The 21,640-nt window shown below is 41.5% G+C and overlaps 1 protein-coding gene across 5 annotated transcripts; it reads left to right on the top strand.

Moving 5' to 3' along the window:
• The first annotated feature begins 1,408 nt into the window (after positions 1 to 1,408).
• Positions 1,409 to 21,581, top strand: tbpl1 (TBP-like 1). 5 transcript variants are annotated; one of them, XM_061811483.1, is made up of 8 exons: positions 1,409 to 1,874; positions 8,619 to 8,692; positions 16,546 to 16,802; positions 17,338 to 17,420; positions 18,195 to 18,258; positions 18,571 to 18,674; positions 19,754 to 19,848; positions 20,831 to 21,581. In XM_061811483.1, exons 3-8 carry the CDS (start codon positions 16,668 to 16,670, stop codon positions 20,911 to 20,913), a joined length of 564 nt encoding a protein of 187 aa, XP_061667467.1. In that variant the 5' UTR covers positions 1,409 to 1,874; positions 8,619 to 8,692; positions 16,546 to 16,667; the 3' UTR covers positions 20,914 to 21,581. The 5 variants fall into 5 exon arrangements, with proteins under 5 accessions (XP_061667467.1, XP_061667464.1, XP_061667465.1 ...); XM_061811480.1 differs by lacking the exons at positions 1,409 to 1,874; positions 8,619 to 8,692 and adding an exon at positions 14,185 to 14,285; XM_061811481.1 differs by lacking the exons at positions 1,409 to 1,874; positions 8,619 to 8,692 and adding an exon at positions 15,138 to 15,275.
• Positions 21,582 to 21,640: the final 59 nt, after the last annotated feature.

Below are 21,640 nucleotides of genomic sequence, written 5' to 3'. Positions count from 1 at the left end.
GGCCTGAGCTGTAAAGTCCAGCCACAACACGGAGAGTCAAAACAGTTGAGCGCAAACAAACTTTAAAGACGCAAACAGCGAATAGACAGTTTATACACTGCAAGTGTGTTGGCTTAGGACAAAAATAAATAAGGGCAAGAAGGAATCTCAAAAGTACATGCAGTTGGATTGACTTTTTTTTATTTAACACATAATACAACTTGGGTGGCACGGTGGAAAAGCGTTGGCCTCACAGTTCTGAGGACTGGGGTTCAATTCCCGGCTCTGTCTCTGTGTGGTGTTTGCATGTTCTCTCCGTACCTGTGTTGGTTTTCTCCGGGCACTCCGGTTTCTTCCAACATTAATTGGTCACTTTTTTTTCTGACCTCAATGGACGTGGTTTTGATTTGTCAATAATATATATAATAGTATTTTGACATTTTTTTAATCTTTTAATTCAACATAAGTATTACACAACAAAAGTAGCAATCCCCGGTATCCATCCATCCATCCATCCATTATCTACTGCTTTTCTGCGTCGGGTCGCGGGGGAAGTAGACAGTTTGTGTGTGTGTACTGTCCATCCATCCATTTTCTTTGCCGCTTATCCTGACGAGGCTCGCAGGGAGGGCATCTGTGGCGACCCCTCACGGGACAAGCCGAAAGGAAAAAAAGAAGAGCCGTCCACACACAAACGGTGGTTAAGCTGGTAAAGTGTTGGCCTCACAGTTCTGAGGCCCCAGGTTCGATCCCAAACCCGCCTGTGTTGAGTTTGCATGTTCTCCCTGTGCCTGCGTGGGTTTTCTCTGGGCACACCGGTTTCCTCCCACATCCCCAAAACATGCAACATTAATTGGACACTCTAAATTGCCCCTAGGTGTGATTGTGAGTGCCGATGTTTGTCTCCATGTGCCCTGCGATTTGCTGGCGACCAGTTCAGGGTGTCACCCGCCTCCTGCCCGATAACAGTTGGGATCAGCCCAAGCACTCTCGCGTCCCTTGTGAGGATAAGCGGCTCAGAAAATGGATGGATGGATTCCACGTAAGTAGTTGACGTAAAAATAACACTTGATATTATTATCATATGTATTGTAATGTGTATCACATTGAATTGTTTTGGGAGGTATTTCATTAATTAATCTACTAATCGTAAAAACTGTGCCAAACAAATGTGAGCGTTCATCTGAGATGTCATGCTGTGGTGACCGGGAACAGGACAAGCCGAAAGAAAGTTACTTTCTAATTGTCGGTGTTATTTATTCTTTTTAAATTATTATTATAATGTTGACACTTTAACAATGTTTTTTTTTATTATTGTGTGTGCATTTGTGTACAACTCCACTAAATGCTTAAAATGACAACAATGATCAATAATAGACAATGTCAATGTAAAAAAAAAAAAAAACATTTAACTAGTATTGTGTCTCCTGCAGGTCTCCCATTTTCGCATACTTTCCCATTTTTTTTTAATCTTTAGAATTATGATCTCACCGCATCATAATCCTGTGGGTGAGTTCGCAAGCCGGCCGCTGATACCGACGTGCGCTCATTATCTGTTACGTGATGCTCATTTGGGTGCACTATCAGAGATTCCGTAGGAGTGGTTCCCGAACGCGGCGTTCTCCGCCTTCCTGTGCGCCGGCCGAACAAACTCCAGGCTCATGCGAGATGAGCCTGCCGCCAATCACCGGATAAAGCAACACCTTGAGCGGCTGATATCGACAATGTGTTGATCGGGGCAGAGACGTTACCCACATGACCCGTCTCCTTCCCTCCCTGTCTCCCTCCTCGCAGGTCCTGTGGGGCGATCGGCCCACGATGGAGACTTGTGCCCCGCCCCCTCCTCCTCTTTTTTCTCCTCCTCCCTTCTCCCACAGAGAGTGATGCGCAGGGAGGTAAGTGTCACAAATATTTAACTTAGGTGTATGTAACTGTTACATACGCACAGAAATGCATGGCCTGGTGTATACACTGTTTTAGCTTTATATATAAACAACATAAATATGGAATTAATCTACTGTAAAGTGAACCCTAATTTTGTGCAAGGAATGCAGTATGTTCTGAACTTACCATGATATAAGGAGAACATTTTTTTTTTCCAAGGGAATACCACATATCAGTATCAGACTGATGAGAATTATATAACAATAATTTCACGGTATTGGGTACTCCTGTAGGTTGTCGATACCAACCACTGACACTGGAGGCATAAAAAAATCATATATTAAGTCCTCCTAATTGTTGTTTATGTGTCATAGTCTTAATTGAAATGTGCTTGTACTCGTAAAACTACTAGTGGTATGAACATAAGTGTTATTGAACATCGCTGTATATGAATATATAGTTTTACCCTCAACATGCTTTGAAAACATTCAAATGAATAACAATACACTTTTGCAAATATTATAATCCTCATCACTTTGAGGAACTCAAAAGAAGACTCTTGGTAACACAGACCTTCAAATAAGCAAAGTGTGCTTGTTTGAAGCTGTTTATTTGTCAGTTTCAGTGAAAGTTCACTGTAAAATCGACACATAAAACAGGCAAATCAAAAATCTTACAACCGTAGTGCCAAAGGGCTAAATACTCACCCAAACCATATACTTACTGTCATTACATCTAATGAAAGTCCACTAGCTTAATGCTAACGTATAATATGAAATGCCATAAATGGCCTAACAGAAATTAACATTGATATAATAATAAATCTTCAACAAACATGTATTCATTTTTTTTTCATTTTAGTTTTTATTTAGAATTTTTACATGTATTTATTTATTTATTTTTAAATTAAATTTGTTGTACATGATTAAGACATTTATTGAATACAGCAAAATGTTAAATGCACATGTAAAATTGTGTATTTACATTTTTGTATTTCATAATTTACAATTGGCGGCACGGTGGAACAGCTGGTAAAGCGTTGGCCTCACAGTTCTGAGGACCCGGGTACGATGCCAGCCCCGCCTATGTGGAGTTTACATGTTCTCCGCGTGCCTGGGTGGGTTTCCTCCGGGCACTCCAGTTTCCTCCCACATCCCAAAAATATGCAACATTAATTGGATACTCTAAATTGCCCATAGGTGTGATTGTGAGTGCGGCTGTTTGTCTTGATGTGCCCTGCGATTGGCTGGCAACCAGTTCAGGGTGTACCCCGACTCCAGTACCACTGTGAGGATAAGCGTCTAAAAATTAATGGATGGATGGATGGATAATCAAGAAATGATTACACTGTGGAATTGTGAACAATTCTTTTTATTCCTTTTACATAATATACTGCAATAACTCCCACATTAGAGTTCTTGACATAATTTTAAAAAGATTTAATTTCAAATAAATTATTCTCTCAGGTGAATTTCTATATGGTGACAGCTGGGATAAGCTCCAGCACTCCCTGCACCCCTCGTGAGGATAAGCGGCAAAAGAAGATGCATGGATGGATGGATAATTTACAATTGCTTTCATCACAACTAATCAACTAATTACCAGTGAGAAATGAGAAAAAGATTGTATATGAAAAGTTATAGTTGATTTGATGAACATTTTCGTATGAGAATTGATTTAATTTGAGTTACTTAACCAATTATTTTCAAAACATTCAAACGGATGTTAGTTTTTTTTTTTTTTTAAACAATACCGCGATTACCTGGCCACCAGTTGAGGCTCTACACCGCCACCATCTTTAGTGAGGATGAGTGGTTCGAAAAAGGGATGGATGGATTCTAGTAATATTTTTGCTTCTTAAAATTTACAGTGAAGCAGTCATTCAATCATAATAAATCAGAATATATACATATACTTTTAATGTACTTAATTAGAATGTATGTACTTTTATAATTTACTGAATAAGAAAAAAGTATATAATAATAAATAATATATATTTTAATCAGCCAAATTTGGGGGGAAATGGTTAAATTAATGGAAGGAAAAAAAAGAAAGAAGAAAAGAAATAGCTGGCCGTGTACTCTTCCCCCCAACCAACCCCCCAGGCTATACTCTGCCAAGACCTGGTATCAGCCTAACCCCAACCCTCACATGACATCTCAGGCTAATCTGTTTTCACGAGAGTGTGGCTCCGTAGTCCCGTGAGACCCGGACACAATGCTACCGGAGACCAACAGGAGATGACTAAGAGGTGAGATGTGACTCGCGATAAAAAAAGACGCCCTTGCACAAACACTCGCACACAAATCCCCAGAGAGCGGCGCAATCCTCTGAACCCCAAAGTCCCACCGGCAGGAAGCAGACGAGTGTGTGTATGTGTGTGTGTGTTAGCTCATTAGTGAGCGCACGTGTTTGTTGGTACGTGCGAGTGCGACCCGAGCTCCGGTCCACTTAGTAGTGGAGGACAGAAAAGCATCTCGCCTTTGTGGCCTAATTGCAAACAGATGTGTGCTAACCGTTGGACTTCGTGCTAAATACTGCATTGGCTTTTAAATTTTGGCGCACGGGAATTTGACACACCACAGAATAGTGTTGTTAACAACCCTATCGAAATTGAATGTTTAAAAATCGACAAGTATATAAAATTATGTGGATCAGGTGGCCGGAGTACTGTATAATCTCCTTTGTTGTCACAGGGCTTTTCCACACGTTGACAACGAGGCGCTCTAAAGATCCCATGCCAATGCAAAGCTCAGTTCACATACTGGTGGGTCAGACTTAAGAAGAAAAAAAAAAATCCCTTTTCTTGCGCTCTCATTTTTTTCTGCATGATGTGCGCACACTCATGGCCTACAACGGGGCGCTCTAAGGCGGCCACACCAGCCGATTATGTACTAACTATAACTATGCGGCTCAGTTTTGCACATTTTTCTCAACTAATGTGGGAAAAAGTAATAATAATAATAATGATCACAGTTTCTATTCATAACCTAATGATCAAAATTAAGCTCTTTTGTCCTTGGTGGAGGTAATGAAGGCCCAAAACCATTGGAAAACAGATGACACCTTCTTCCTGCTCTTTGTACAAGACTGTGTCTGTTCGCCAGGGGGAAACTCAGATCACATCCATCAGCTAAATGCCACTCCTTATCTATCCTTTCCACCTCGAATGCTAATTAAAGACAATAAACCGTGCGGATCATTTCTCCGCCACTCCAAACGGGACGTCACATCTGTCCGCTCGACCTCGCGTTCGCACACATGTGGCTACCCCGCGGGCGACGCGTACATGCACCACACACACATGCGCCTCTTGGCGGCGCCGCCAACGCAGGTGCTCGCGGCACATCGAAAGTTCACGATACGTGTTTACACAAGCCGTGAATGATAACGCATTAACGGAGACGCACAAACATGTAGATTGATTTCTGTAACTTATCTTTGCTCTTTTTTTTCCCTCCGACGTATGCTGAGGTCAGTACATAAGACTTTTAGGCCTCACTATGTTTTGTTTTCTTTATCTGTTGAAAATGTAAAGGGATCACCGTAAATCTTTTCCACACTCAAACTTTTGCCATCATGTAACTCTTTGTAAAATTTTGGCAATACTGGTATGAGCTCTGAAATACACCCAAAAAGCAATATGGCTGGACTATCTGTTCATTTCCTAACATAGCTCCTTGAGTTTTTCGTGCGTCCTGGTAGAATCTACATGTACATCCGATTTAGTGTCTGGAAATGGGGGCAGATTTTACGATTTATTTATGTATTTGTCAATTTTTCTTGGGGCCGTTCCATCAAGTTCACTCCAAAGTCCTCTAAAAATCTAAAAAAGTAATGAGGGAGCAGGGAAAGAGTGAATCATTTTGAACACACTCACTGCGGGACTTTTGTATACAGTGTAGTCCCCTCCGAAAGTATTGGAACAGAAAGATCAATTCCTTTTATTTTTGTTGTTTCAAATCAAAGGTATTCTGTTTGTTGTTTAACCCATTCATCCATCCATTTTCGGAGCCGCTTATCCTCACAAGGGTCGCGGGAGTGCTGGAGCCAATCCCGGCTGTCATCGGGCAGGAGGCGGGGTACCCCCTGAACTGGTCCCCAGCCAATCGCAGGGCACATAGAGACAAACAGCCGCACTCACAATCACACCTCGGGGCAATTTAGAGTGTCCAATTAATGTTGCGTGTTTCTGGGATGCGGGGGGAAACCGAAGTGCTTGGAGAAAACCCAAGCAGGTACGGGGAGAACATGCAAACTTCACACAGGCGAGGCCGGGATTGAACGCGCGTCCTTGGAACAGTGAGGCCAACGCTTTACCATCTGACCCACGGTGCCGCATCTGTATACATAATACAGACTTTAATTTATTCCATGAAAACTCAACACCATATCATCTTTACCCACTGAAATAAATGGAAGTGCCATTTGTCTGTTCCAGCCCCCCCCCCACAAAAAAATGTTTGTAAATGCGTAATAAATAAATTGTAATAAATGCGTTTTTAATTGTAAAAAAAAAATACACTTCAGAATCAGATTTAATGGCCAAGTTTGTTTAAAACAGGAGAAATGTATCTCCAGCAGTCAGTGCTGCCCTGGTATGAACAAGGAACAACATAGCAACAAGAACAAAGAGCAAGAGACATATTCCTTACAAGATGTGCAAGATGTAAATTCTATACAAAACGTGCTAAGAGCAGCCATACTGGTAGGCGCCATCTTGGCATGTTCAGTTGCTGCACCAGTGGCCAAGCGCCGCTCACGTTTATGCTTTTTCTTTTCCTCAAAGACCTTTCTTCTGGTTTCTGATTGGCTGAAGTCGTCACGCCGCCACCTGTGGTTCAGGCTTATTTTATTCTGCACCTGGACTAAAGCCACCGGAGAGACGGCCGCTATTTTATTTCACTTTTTATTGAGCGGTAAGATAAAAGCGCTAGCTCTGCTCTGTATCCATTAGCGCTAAAATGGCACAAGAGCTGAAATGGAATAAACCGTTGAGGTTATCTCCTCTGGCTGGGATTGCATTGTCGGCATTTGTGAGGCTGGTAACGACACACACACACAGATTCATCTGTGCGCTTGGTGTGGCTCTGTATTTATTCTCTAACATAACTCAGAGAACAGATAATGGCTGATGGGACAGTCGTAAAAATAAGCGGGTACGCATTTGTTTGGATGAGCTAAACTTCCTTTGCCTCCCCCGTTCACGATCCCACCACTATCCGCTTATCTACGTCTACTGTACGGACAAAAGTATTGGGCCACGAAATGAAAATGGAAGAAAATAATCGAGTCAGCCCCTCCTTTGCAGCTTTCGCTCTTCTGGGAAGGCTTGTGACAACTCTTACCATCAATCTTTTGGAATCTTTCTGGGGAAAAAAAGAATCTTTGGAGATGTTCGGGTACAAGTCAGGCAAGTCCGCTATCTTAATGCTAACACATAATAAGAAACGCAAATAGCGTCTTTGTGGCAGTATTACAACAATATTTGAACACAAACGGTGCAGCAACACGTTGACAGATAATAAATACGTATAGGCACATATTCTTTATCTTCTGCGAGTAACCAATAACAGACATTAAACATGTAAGTCCCTCCGTATACTGTCTACCGTATACTGGTCTGGTAAGATCCCACTAACGCCACGGCTTCGAAATAAACGACGCGCCACTGCCGTACATAGATACTATGTTTGAATCTGTTTCTAAGGAGGCGGAAAAACAAGTTCAGTACAAAGAAAAACAGCATACATCATCACAAGTACTTCCTTTGTGGAGTCTTGGAAATGGGGGAGGGGGGGTGGCGGGTTTCGAGGGGGGGAGGTGGTGGAGGGCTCATGACAGATATGCGCTCACATATTCGCACTTGAGAGTAAAGCATTAATGTAATCTTGTCTGGAACATTACTTGGAATGTCGAAATAAGAGCGCGAACAAGAACTGATCCCTGACAAAAGCGGGAAACGTTTCATCGAGAAGAGAAATTAGCCGGTGCTCTTGCTTTAAATCACTCAGTAAGAGTTTATTTTCACGAAGAGACAGTCTATTAATATTCAATTAGGTTTTAATATATATATATATAAATTCGGTTATATGAGTACATTAAATTTACTGTTTCATTTTTTGCAATTGTATTAATGAAAAAAATGCATACAAATCCGCAAAACAGAATAGTGAACCTTCTGTGTATGCTACGCTAACGAGCATGATTATTTTGAGCCGAACTTGCTAACATTTTGTTTTCTTTATGGCTGGTTTCTTTGTATAAAAGTTAAATGCATGTACTGTTTTTCCTTTATTTATACAAATATGATATCACGTACAGTGCTGTTTTGACCATCTTCTCAAATTTGTATATTTTTAGGTTTCCACACTTGAATGTTTAAGATGATTGAACAAATGTAAATATCAGACAAAGATTTCTGAATGGTGATTTTTATTTTAAGTAGGAAAAAATATTAATTTTCTGAGTTACTTGGCTCTGTGTAAAAACGGAATTGCCCCCTTAACCTAATAGCTGGTTGGCCCATCCTCAGCAGCAACAACTGAAATCAAGTGTTTTCTATAACTGCTAATGATTATTTTCTCATCTCAGTGGAGATAATTTAGCCCACTCTTTTTTGGGGGGAATTATTTAAATTCAACAGCTTTGGAGGGTCTTTGCGCATGAATGACCTTTTTACGGTCATGCAACAGCAGATGCAAGTCCGGACTTAAGTTAGGGCATTCTAAAACCATTTTATTTTTTTTTTAAAGCCATTTAAAGCTGATTTGCTGGTGTCTTTTGGGTCGTTGTCCTGCTGAAGAACGCAAGTCCGATTCAGCTTGAGGTAACGAAGCGATTCACCTGGTTCCATCAATCACATAAGTCGTCCAGGTGCTGAAGTTGAAAAGCAGCCCCAGATCATCTCATGTTTGACTGTTGGCATATTATTTTTCTGTCATGCTTTGTTATATTTACGTCAGATGCAATGAGAATTATGTCTGTTGAACTTTTATATCATCAGTCCATAGAATACTCTTCCAAAAAGACTTGACTTAAGTCTAACAAAAAACGCAAAACACCCTTAACATGAAAATGGTTAGCAACAATACTCACAGCCATATATACTTTATCCTCTTTGAAAAATGACTTTACATTACAGCATCTTACTCTCTCTCTAGTAAGTTTCTTTCAGCTTGTCCCGTTAGGGGTCGCCACAGCGTGACATCTCAGATGAACGCTCATGTTTGTTTGGCACAGTTTTTAACGCTGGATGCCCTTCCTGACGCAACCCCTCTTGGGGAGTGGAGGCGCCAGTGAGATACGAGCTCACAACCCCTGGTTTACCAAGCCAACTGAGCTATGGGGCCTCTACGGCTTTGGGCTGACTAAATCAAAAAAAAGTTCCTCCTCTCACTTCAACATAGTTCCGTACTACCTTGGTTTTAAGTTCGCTTGTTTCAGTGCAGAACAGGACTCAAATTGCTTACCCTTCGCTTTAACAAGTGATTCTCTCTCTCTAATTACTCTAATATATTGCCTCCTGGTGGCCCAGACTGGCAGTGCAGAAGGAGCAGCACAGTGACTTGAATCGCAGCATTAAATCATGATGAGAAAATTAATATGCTGTAGACCCAATGGTCTTGTTCCAGTTCCCACACATCGTGTTACCCAGGATGGCTTTTTTTTCCTTTTCATAATAAAAGGGAAAACAGCGCTGTTGAAAGCCCACGACTCAATCGGAAGAAATTTGTGGGCCCGTAAATTGCTTTGTGATGAGAACGGGGAGGCCAGCGGTCCGTGGCTACGTGGAGGCCTGGGACACGATGTATCTGCTGACACACTTATTGGCTCACTGTTTAATGACTTCCTTCTTCGGAGCCAGACAAAAGAACAAGCATGAGAACTTATTTGTTCTCTTATTCCTGTCGACGTGCACGCTTCTTCTTCTCTTCCTCATTTAATCTTCGGTTTTCAGGCCGTGCGATCGCTGCGAGTTTGATGTCGGGTGTATTTGGTTAGCGTAATAACGACTGAGCCCCTAAGCCTGCCCAACCCCTGCCGCCCACGCCTCGCTAAAATGTGGTTACCAATGAGCAAATGTTTTGATGATGAAGCCTTTTTTCCAAGAATCTTTTCTCCCAAACGCCCGTGGCCTTTGGATGACTCCCCGAGGAGGCCATTAATTTAAATATCAATGTGTGTTTGAGTGTGTGCGTTGTTTGCATGGGAGATTTGCGCATTTTGCTTTTATTGGACAAACATAAACACACACAGACATGCACCCGCACGAGTATGAGCAAAAGCAGATCGATAATGGATTGACGCAGGGATACGTGCACATTCGCACAGACATGCGCACACGCACACACCCACGCACAAGCACGCACCCCCACACGCAAACACGTATGCAGACGAATCCTTCCGACCATCATTCTGCACCCTTACCCCCGCCTCCAAACACTTAAACACACACACCCCAAAACATCCTTCCTCCCATTTCATCACTTCTCACACCCCTTGTACCCCCAATTCAGACATTTCCCCAAAGGATACACGCACACTCCCTCACACAATTGATAGTATGGAATCTCAATTCCAAGATACAGTTTTTGACATTTTCATCCGTCCAGCTTCATGGCAACAGTTTAGGTAAGAAGTTCCTTCCTGACTGACAGTGCAGTGGACGAATATTGTCCCCTCCCTTCTGAAATTATTATATTTTTACATATTACCCCCAATTTTAATGTTTAAGATCATCAAACAAATGTAAATGTCAGATTAAAAACTACTGAGAGCTACCTAGCCGTGTGTGAGAAAGTAATGGCCCCTAAACCTCATAACTTGTTGGACTACGCTCAGTAGCACCAACTGAAATCAAGCATGGCAATGAGTCTTTGGCGAACCCAAACCTTTATTTTATTATTATTATTATTATTGTTTTAATCCATTAAGAAGTTGACCTGCAAGTGTGTTTTGGATTGTTGTCCGGCTGGCCGAACATTGTCCTTCAGGACTTTCCGGTGAAGAACAAATCGTCCAGGGTCTGAAGAAGCATAGCAGCCCCAGACGATCACACTCCCACCGCCCTGTTGGACTGTAGGTATGATCATGTAATAAAACAAACAGCTTCTGAAAACTTTCATTTCACCAGTCCATAGAATATTCTCCCAAAATTTTAATTCAGATTTTTTTTCTTTATGTCTTAATGCGTTTTTTGGTCGGCGGTGCTTTTCTCCTTGGAACCCAGCCAAAGATGAATTTTTTTTGTTGAGAGTCTTATTATTAAGTTATGATCTGAACTGAGACAGCAGAGGTGTGCTGTTCTTTAGATGTTGTCCTGGGTTCATTTGTGACGTCCTGAATGAGTCGTCGCTGTATTTTTGGGGGTAATTCCCAGCCAATCCTGGGAAGTTTCACCACTGCAGATCTCTCTCTCTTTCTCTCTCTCTCTCTCTCTCTCTCTCTCTCCCACCGCTCCCTCTCTCACACACACATACACTCTCTAATTTATGTAAAATTAAATAAAGTTTGATAATGTGTATAATTTGCAATTGTTTAATATGCTAGTTAGGTAGCCGGTAAAGCGTTAGCCTCACAGTTCTGAGGTCCAGGGTTGAATCCCGGACCTGCCTGTGTGGAATTTGCATGTTCTCCACGTGCCTGTGTGGGTTTTTTTTTTTATCCGGGCACTCCGCTTTCTTGTGAGTGCAGCTATTTGCCTCGATGTGCCCTGCGATTGGCTGGCAACCAGTTCAAGGTGTACCCCGCTTCCTGCCTGTTGACAGCTGGTATAGGCTCCAGCACTCCCTGCCACTCTTGTGAGGATAAGCAGCTAAGATACTGGATGGATGGATGTTAGATAGTTGGATCAAACAAGTAAATTGTTTTGTATTTTTACGTGTATTAAATACAAAACCCCTTAGAGACGAGGCCATTACCAGGGATAGCTACTTTTTTGTGTAATATTTATGTTGAATTAAAAGATTAAAAAAATGGTGAAATACTCTTATTGACACAAATCAAAACCACGTCCATTGAGGTCAGAAATAAAACTGTCAGAGATAAATTACGGGATGACGTTTCAAGGGCGTGGTGGTAGATGACTTAACTTTTAAATAAATGATGGCGGAGATTTTGGGAAAATCAACATCATCCCCGTGATAAATGTTGAGCAGGTGGGCTCGGAATACTTCGGGCTACTAACCAATACCAAAAATCCTAAAAATATCACTGCCAAACTGCGCGCAAATGACAACGCGAGCTCGTGATGGATTACGTCCTCGGCTGTGATTTCTTTTTAATCGTTATTTTATGCGCTTTGGAGTGAAGCCAGAGATTGCTCATGTGTCAGTGTTATCGTTTGCGAAGCTAGTCTAAACACGGCTACGCACGCCTCGACGTTTGTGCAGGTGTGTTAACGTTAGCGCAGTAAATCTGCCGCTGTGACGTTAGCGCTATTTGTCGACGCTCACTTCTACTCTTCAGGGGGGAGAAAGAAAGACGTAACTTTATATTGTTGTTATTGTATCTGTTTTTCTGATTTGGATTGCATGGCTTGAAAACTTCACCTTGCATTTTTGTAAATACTTTATCATATCTTTTCATGGGGCAACACGCTGACGTCAAAACAACATTTTGCCACAGTGTAAAGTCATCAGTGTGCACTTTATTATCCCCCTAAAATGTACCTCAACACACAGGTGTTATGGGTAATGTTTCAACTGATGGCAACAAATGTGAGTACACCCCTTAGTGAAAATGTCTAAACTGAGCCCAAAGTCTCGATATTTTGTGTAAGTGTGTTGATTGTTGGAGGCACAGTTTATAAATCATTGGCCTCACAGTTCTGAGGCCCCGGCTTCAATCCCAGACCCACCTGTGTGGAGTTTGCATGTTCTCCCCGTGCCTGCGTGGGTTTTCTCCGGGCACCCCAGTTGTGACTGTTTGTTTCCATGTGCCCTGCGATTGGCTGGCAATCAGTTCATGGTGTACCCCGCCTCCTGCCCGTTGACAGCTGGGATAGGATCCATCACTCCCTGTGACCTTTGTGAGGATAAGCAGCTAAGAAGATGGATGGATGGATGGATGGATGGATGGATGTTGATTGTTAGGTGAGTTGGTAGGTAGATCAGTGAGTCAAAAGGGAGGCACGTTGTTAGATAGATAGATAGATAGATAGATAGATAGATAGATAGATAGATAGATAGATAGATAGATAGATAGATAGATAGATAGATAGATAGATAGATAGATAGATAGATAGATAGATAGATAGATAGATAGATAGATAGATAGATAGATAGATAGATGATAGATAGATTAGATAGATTAGATAGATTAGATAGATTAGATAGATAGATAGATCGATTACGAGAACCATAATAGTGGTAAGTAGATCGAGAGGTAGGAAAGTAGGTCAGGAGGGTAGCAGGTCGGTTGGTCAGTCGGTTGGATGGTAAAGCAGCAAACTCGGTAAGTACCTGTAACAAGATACCGCTATGGCAGTCGATCTTTATTTTCGGTAAAGACACAATAAAGACAAATATATCTACAATCGCCGTTTGAATACTTTGCGTGCGTGCCCAACCGTGGTCTCGTGGTCCCACTAAGAATGGAGATGATGTAAACAGGCTCGGTCGTTCCCACGTCTCTGTTTACACTGGCAGATCCCAGAGCTGCACCGGCATGCTGCTGGATTGACTCACAGGCCGTCCATCTATGTCTCGCTTAACCCCCCCCACCACCACCACCACCACCCAGTCCCCCGCCCCACACACACACTTTCAATATAACTGCACATATGCATATTCATTAGTACGTTGAATTCCCATTTCAAAGGATACGTTCTAGACCCACTCACAACTGGTGAAAATCTGCGATATAAAGCACCAAATCAACGAAACGACGTCCAATTGATGGACTTTTTGTTTACTCTGACACATATCTGCATGCGTTGCTTTGTAAGTGCTCACATCTGTGTGTTCACTTTCTACGTGGAATGAGCGAATGAAAAAAAAATGAGCATTGTCACTCCTGTAAACCTTCATCATAACCATCTCGGGTCATCTCAACAACACGCTGGTGCAGCCTGAATGCGAGTTATAAAGATAGATTTCCCTTCACTCCAACTCATTCATGAGGCCCGATTCTCTCATTGATAACACAAACATTCCCAGTGGCTTGTAAACAATACCCCAACACTCCTCTTTATGTTAGCCTCTCCAGAACCTTTTTTTTTTTTTCAGAGCAGATGTTCCTCTCTTTTCACTGCGGTTAAATGCATTCACATTAATGTGTTTAAAACATGTGTTTTAATAAGTTCAAATATGTTTAAAGCCTAGGGAAACGGTAAAAGCGTCGCGGGCATGCTGGGTCCTACCCCAACTGAGTCTGAGCGAGAGGCGTCTTCCCCCTGAACTGGTCACCAACAAATCACGGTAAATAAAAAACATAGATTTGTTTAATACAGCAGTGCCTTGGTTCTCGAACACAATCCGTTCCAGTAGGCTGGTTGAAAACCAAAATTTTCAAAAACCTAAGCACGTATCCCATTACAATGAATGGAAAATAAAATAATGCGTTCCTAGCCAAAAATTTTTTTTAACCTTTTCCTGATAATAAACTGCATAGTAGAAATACATGTATAGTTTAAATACTTTATATAATTAAATCATTTAAGAAATATGTGTAATTTTTGCTTAAAATATATGCTTTACCCTAGTAGAGTATGCTAGGCTGGGAGTGCATTGCCGTATCTGTAGCAACTCGGCCCCCAGCTTTGCAAATCTTTTTTTTTTTAATTAACAAAAGTGAAGAATAACTTTAAACAAGCAATAATGACGGGGAAATAAAACAGACAAATAGTTTTTTTATTTGCACAGAAAGTACGTAACATGTAAAAAATAATTTGCAACTAGAGGTAGGGTTAATGGAACAAAAGATAAAAGGAATGCAAAACAACAGTTTCAGATGTCTTCGGTGGAGGTGACTCCCCCTCCCTATCATGTGTCGATTACAGTTTGATATTACCCACTTGTTTAAATATGTTTTATTGTTATTGCAAAGATGTAAAATTAGATTATATGAAAAATTTAATTGTATATGACATGCAAATTTATTTGAACTTAATAAGAAAGCTATTGTATTTCTTTTGGATCTCACGTACTGTAATGAGTGTTTAGTCATTGTTTGATGACATCCTTAAACAGCTTCTTTAAATAATCATTTCAAATGTTCTTTTATGCTGAGATTAAAACCGGAAGCGCTCTTACCGTTGGGTCCGTTGAAAGCTTTTATTTTGTAACCTCAACGCGGAAAAGGTTTTGCTAAGTGGCGCAGTCGTTTGTGTATTTTTTTTTCTCCTATCCTGCGAAGGGAATAAACAACCCGGTTGACGGTCTCCTAAATGTAGGCGCATTGACAAGCGGGTGAGGTATATCTTAACAATTCAATGGCAACATTTCACAACAATGCATCCATTAGGCACGGAATGGAAAATCCTTAGTGACATCATTCTGGAGGCAGCTAGGCTGTTAGCCGCTGATGCTAACAACTTTTCATTCATACTGCCCTTCTTTTTTTGCTCCATAGTCATTACTCGTGTGGTCGCATTCGTACGTTTCTGTCATATTTTTTTTTTGTCACGGTGCTACGGTAATTCGCATCAGTATCAAGTCGCGATGCATGAATATATATCAGCCAAGGATAAGATAGTACCCCCCCACCACCACCACAAGCGAGGTTAGCCTAGCCTAGCTTCCTAGGTAGCCAGAACACTAAGCCCATCTTTGACGTTAACTCGCGCATAATGCACGAATCTGTCCCAACTCAACTATTACGTTTATTTATCAAAGCCTCTGTCGTGATTATTCGAAGGGGAGGGTCGCGATAGCAGCCCGTGAGAGTTCCCACAAAGCCAAACATTGAAGTGTAACAGAGTCTTTGTGTTTGGCTGCTGAGGAGACGAAACTCTTTTTTTCCCCCAAAATGGATCTGTAATGTGCACGCCCGCTACTTTAATTCACTTTACGTTCAGGTTTGGAGTAAAGGGACGACTTATGCTTGTTTTGCGGCCGGGCTAGCAAGTAGCTTCACATCGGGAGATATTGAAATACGATCAAATATTATCATCCTCATGTTAAGGTAAGTTGGTAGATTGTAACTAGTTAGGAGGTAAGGCCCGGTACGTGCAAGGATACCCCCCCCCCCAAAAAAAAAAAAAAAAGCGCCGTAGTTTCGTAAGCATGACTATCATAAAAAAATGACAGCAAAAACAAGTTATAAGAATGTAAGATTTGTGAAGTAGTCTTTAAATAAGGGGCCTTTGTCAAAATGTATTTTTTCCTTCAAATACTGTTAATCATCCGAAACTTTGTTCCAAAGTATTTGAATTATATGCAATTAAAAATTATGTGAACTGCACTAAGAATGAAAATATGTGCATAAATGTTTAGAACAAATTTTACATCAGTTGCACAGTGGATGGATTGTCATTGGGTGTGTTAGTATATCGGTAAGGCCTCGTACACACCCAAAATATGTGGTTGGTTGTGCTAACAATCTTAAATATTAAAGTTTGATATTTACGACTAATAATCTTCTGAGTTATTTTTACTTCCCTTATATAGACACATACACATTTAAATTGTACAGATGTGGAAAAACAAATGATTAAGAATACAATTGTTTTATCTCCAGCCTTGAATCCGCACAACCAGCGCTTCACATCATGGTGATGGTGGACGAGTGAGGATCAATCCCGGCGTGGTCCTCTCTGTGCAACACACACACACACATACAGACACACACACGCTTCCTCGATGGATTCAAGCAATGATGACACCCTGGATATCATTGTCACCAACGTGGTGGCGACATTCAGGACCAGGTGCCACCTCAACCTGCGGACCATCGCGCTGGAGGGAACCAATGTCATCTACAAGCCCGAGGTCGGGGTAAGGATCTTTTGTGATTAAAATGCTAATAAGGCGGTCGTAACGTGCAACATTTTTCACTTGTGTCATAGACTGCGTACATCTTCACATGATTTAGTTACTGTTTTTCATTTGGTTGTTTTACATATGGTGTTACGGTGGGAGACTGGTTATCACATCTGCCTCACAGTTATGAGGATGCAGGTTCAAATCCGGCCGTGCTTGTGTGGAGTTTGCATGTTTTCCCTGTGCCTGCATGGGTTTTCTCTGGGTACTCTGGTTTTCTCCCACATACCAAAAACATAGGTTAATTGAAGAGTCTTAATTGACCATAGGTGTGAATATGAGTGCAAATGGTTGATTATATCTGCCGTCCGATTGGCTGCCGACCAGTTCAGGGTGTACTCCGCCTCAGGGATGTGATAACCATGATCCTACACGAGGCTACCTTTACTACTGCCTAAGTTAGTGATAGACTGCATTACAAGTGTATCGTGGGATTATTTCATATACTGTTATGCAATAGAGAAAAAACTAAAACTTATTTGCATTTCAGAAAGTCCTCATGAAGCTTCGTAAGCCCAAGATAACTGCTTCCATCTGGTCCTCAGGAAAAATTATCTGCACCGGCGCTACAAGGTAGAAACCGTTGTTCACACAATCTTCACTTTATAGCAGAACGTGGTCGGAATTGAATTAAAAATAATACATTTTCACCTAAATATGCATTTTGCTGATCAGTGATGAACTCTCCAAATGGTTTAAAAATAAACTTCCCTTGAGCATGTTAATATAAGTCATAATTATAAGGCATAACACTTATAGCGGTTTTCAAGGTACGTAATTGTACATTTATTATACTGTATTGCGCCGGCACGGTGAAGCAGCTGGAAACTGTTGGCCTCACAGTTCTGAGGTCCTGGGTTCGATTCCCGGACCCGCCTGTGTGGAGTTTGCATGTTCTCCCCATGTCTGCGTGGGTTTCCTCCCACATCCCAAAAAACATGCAACATTATTAGGAGACTCTAAATTGCCCCGAGGTTGGATTGTGCGTGCGACTGTTGTTTGTCTCCATGTGCCCTGCGATTGGCTGGCATCCAATTCGGGGTGTACCCCGGCTCCTGCCCATTGACAGCTGGGATAGGCTCCAGCACACCCCGCAACCCTTGTGAGGATAAGCAGCTAAGAAAATGAATGAATGGATGGATGTACTGTATTGCAGTTTCAGTTATAATTTGTCTCTCTTGTTTCAACTACACAAAGAGCAATGTTAGTAGCAGCTCTCAATTTAAGACGGTGCATTTGTACTCCAAACCACAATTGTAATATTATGTGCATGAATTAATTTGTGTTGCTACTACTGCTCATTCGAAGGACACAGTGCGTAATCTTTTTCTGCTCTTTGTCTTTCAGCGAAGAAGAAGCGAAACTGGGTGCTCGCAGGTTGGCACGATGTCTGCAGAAGATTGGCTTCAAGGTTGGAGCCAGCACCTTTACCACTTAATCAATCTGTATCAGTGTTCATGCTCTGTCCAAAAATATCATACACTCAGGAATCAATGCCTCTCCTAAAATAAATACATTCCTGATGGAATGGAAAAATAACAGCTGGCATTACGAGGTGGCTGTAATTAATTATGATCATTGAAGTTCAGTTAAATGCACATTTAGTGCATTGAAAACATTTCCACACACAAACAAACAATATCTTTACCAGAAACATCTACGAAATAACAGTACTGTGATTTTACGTTGAAGTATGCCCGTGTGTGTCCTTCGATGTGTCCAGGTGAGGTTCTCGGCCTTCAAAGTGGTAAATGTGCTGGCCGTGTGCTCCATGCCCTTCGCCATCCACTTGGTGGACTTCACTAAGAAGAACCGGCCCATTGCCAGGTGAGTTTGAATCACATGACTGTGCTTTTCCATCTCAAACTTCCTGGATGGATCTAGCTATAAATGGTCACGCCACCTTTTTTAGATTTAGTGATCAAGATCTTGAAATGTTTAAATGTTAACACAATTGAAGGCAGAAGTTTACATACACTGTGCAAAAATACAAACTTCATTTTTTGTCTCACTGTCTGAAGCCAAATCATACTAAAGCTCTCCACTTTGGAGCAGTTCAAATATTACAAATAGTTCGCCTTGTATGTGAAGTTTACCTACGGGTGAATGCGAGACCTTTATATGATGATGCTGGCAGTCACAACATCATTCGGATTTGGGTCGGTGGAGCAAAAGCAAGTAGCATATTGCTTTTTAAGTCTGTATCAAGAGTTCAGTTTCTTCTTCTTTCTTCTTCTTTTCCTTTCGGTTCAGTTTAGCTATATAAAAAAAGCACACATTTATATAATTACTAATGTACTATATGTAACATTTCAACATCCATCCGTATATTTTTTGACACGCTTGTCCTCACAATGGTCGCCAATCATGTAAAATGTTAGCTCTAGTGATGAGCATGTGGCACAACTAAAGGAGAAAAAAAACAATTGTGATCATGTAAAGTGCTTCACCCATAGCAATATTTTACCGTACTTAAAATTTGTCTGACAAAATTTGAACTTAACAGAATTTTAGATACACGTGAGTAGTTGACTAAAGAGTTGTATCTTTAAATGCGGACAATATTTCCCATGTTGCACCGCAATGTGATGACCTTCCCAAGCCCTTTAACCTATATATCAATTAAATGCTCAAGAGAGATCAACAGTACCTCGTTAGGGTCACCCTTTGTTAAAAAAAAAAAAAAAAGTGTTCCAATTTATAATGTTCAGCTCCTTGTTACAGAACAGAAAAATGTGCAAAATGTACTTAAAGAGCAGTTGGATGTACATTGAAAAGTCAAAAATTCAAATGATGTTCACTAGCGAGGTCAGAGTGCATTTTAGGGTGATCCTGAAATTTGACTTCAAAGTTTAATTTCCCTAGCTTTTTGCAAGTCGTGTAATTAAAAATTGTGTTTGTGTCAGCTATGAGCCGGAGCTCCACCCGGCGGCCACCTACAGGATCAAAACCATCAAAGCCACCATTCAGGTGTTCTCCACGGGCAGCCTCACAGTGACAGGTACCGCACAGACACACACTTAATGACACACCACAGTCGGGAGCAAGCTCAGAAATCAAGGACAGTGGAACCTCAGAATTTGAACATGATTCGTTTTTGTTAAAAATACGAGTTGTTCAACTTCTGAAAAATATCTTCCCATGGGAAAAAATGAAAATGAGTTGATTCCGTTCTCATCTTCCAAATAGTAAATTACCATTTTAATTTCTGTTTATGTAAAAACATGCATACTCTGTATTTAAAAATGAAAAAAGGCATAAATACTTCCTTAAACTTAAATGTATATCATTTACCTTTTTGGTGGGGGTGTGATGGCTTGTTAGGGCTAAGTCACACCTCCATGATTTGACTGCGTAATTTTACGGTAGTTTCTCCATTTCTTCTATTATCTGTGGCCTTGGCTTTGTAATGCTAGTCACTGCTTTGGCAACGCTAGCTGCTTTTTATGACATTTTTATTCTTCAGGCTGGTTGAAATAGTCGACTTAGCCATACGATGTTTGCTAACAAGAGCCGTAACAAGCATGCATCGCATTTCCGTACTTAGATCCACCGTGGTTCGCTCCGCTATCCTTTCCCTTCACTGCTGGTGGCCCATGGCAAAGAAAATACTGGAAAAATAACTCGAACCCACGTGTTGCGAGTGACTGCTTGACTCCCAAGTGAGCAGCGGGTCATCTCGGTACCGCCACGTGCACATTCGTCATTGCTCCGCTCGAGTCCGCTATCCGGTCAACACGCTATACACGGGTGTTCGGACACTGAGAATCGGGTTGAAAACGGAGGCATTTTTTTACGCTTTTTTGGTCGAAAAAACCATTTGTACAACTACCGAGACGTTTGAATTCCGAGGTTCTGTTGTATTTAGGTCAGATTGTGGTAATACTCATGAACCTTGGAGGAAATTTTATGTGGCAATGACTCCTAATCCTCTGCGGTACTGATTTGTTGCTCTTTCTCGCCGTGCCCCGGGTCTCCGCCAGGACCAAACGTGCAGAACGTGGCCACGGCTGTGGAGCAAGTGTATCCGCTCCTCTTTGAGTGCAAGAAGCCTCTCTGCAAATGATGAACACTTGAAATCCAGCACGGGTCTGCATACATGGACGGAAACTGACACAAACACGGACACGTTCTTGCGGACTAGCTGCCGTTTTAGAAGTGAAAAAGAAAACCCGTTCAAACTCGTCTCGTCCCATCGGAACAAGAAACCGGTAAGCCGACAATGGCACTGAAGCTCATTTTCTCCGTCCACGGATAAATCCTAACCTCTCCATTTCTCATGTTCAGCTATTCACTTGACAGTCGTTACACACTAAATTGCTCATTTCTTGTACATTTCTACACTTGCTGTAAATTGTAAATATTTCTTCTTCTTTTTTATTCCACTGTTGGCCCTTTGTATAGCGAAAAGGATGCATTTAGGATGTCTTTGTGTAGGTCGAGATGGTTTAACTGCAGCAAACTTCAAATTTGAGCTCTGTTTTGGTGAAGTGGCGCCGACGTGATGGTTAAGTCATTTGTAATATTTATGCTCATGCGAATACCCCAACTCGATCGAGTTTTACCCGTGTTACTCTTAATTCCGGTCAAGGTCATAGAATCCTTTTCAACGGGATCCCAGCTCAGAGCTGTCGAGTGTGACGCTCCCGTCGTGTCGGCTCTGCGGTGTTTTTCCACCATTGAAAGATGTGACTGTTTTGTAATTTATATAAAAATAAAGACGCAATAAATCAAGTAGCTGTGCGTGCGGGTCTGTGTGCATGTTTGAGAGAATGTGAGCATTGTGATCAAGT

Source organism: Syngnathoides biaculeatus, chromosome 23 (assembly GCF_019802595.1).
Source record: "Syngnathoides biaculeatus isolate LvHL_M chromosome 23, ASM1980259v1, whole genome shotgun sequence".
NCBI classification, from domain to species: domain Eukaryota; kingdom Metazoa; phylum Chordata; class Actinopteri; order Syngnathiformes; family Syngnathidae; genus Syngnathoides; species Syngnathoides biaculeatus.
Note: the sequence above shows the minus strand (reverse complement) of the source record. Positions and strands in the feature narration are given on the sequence as shown.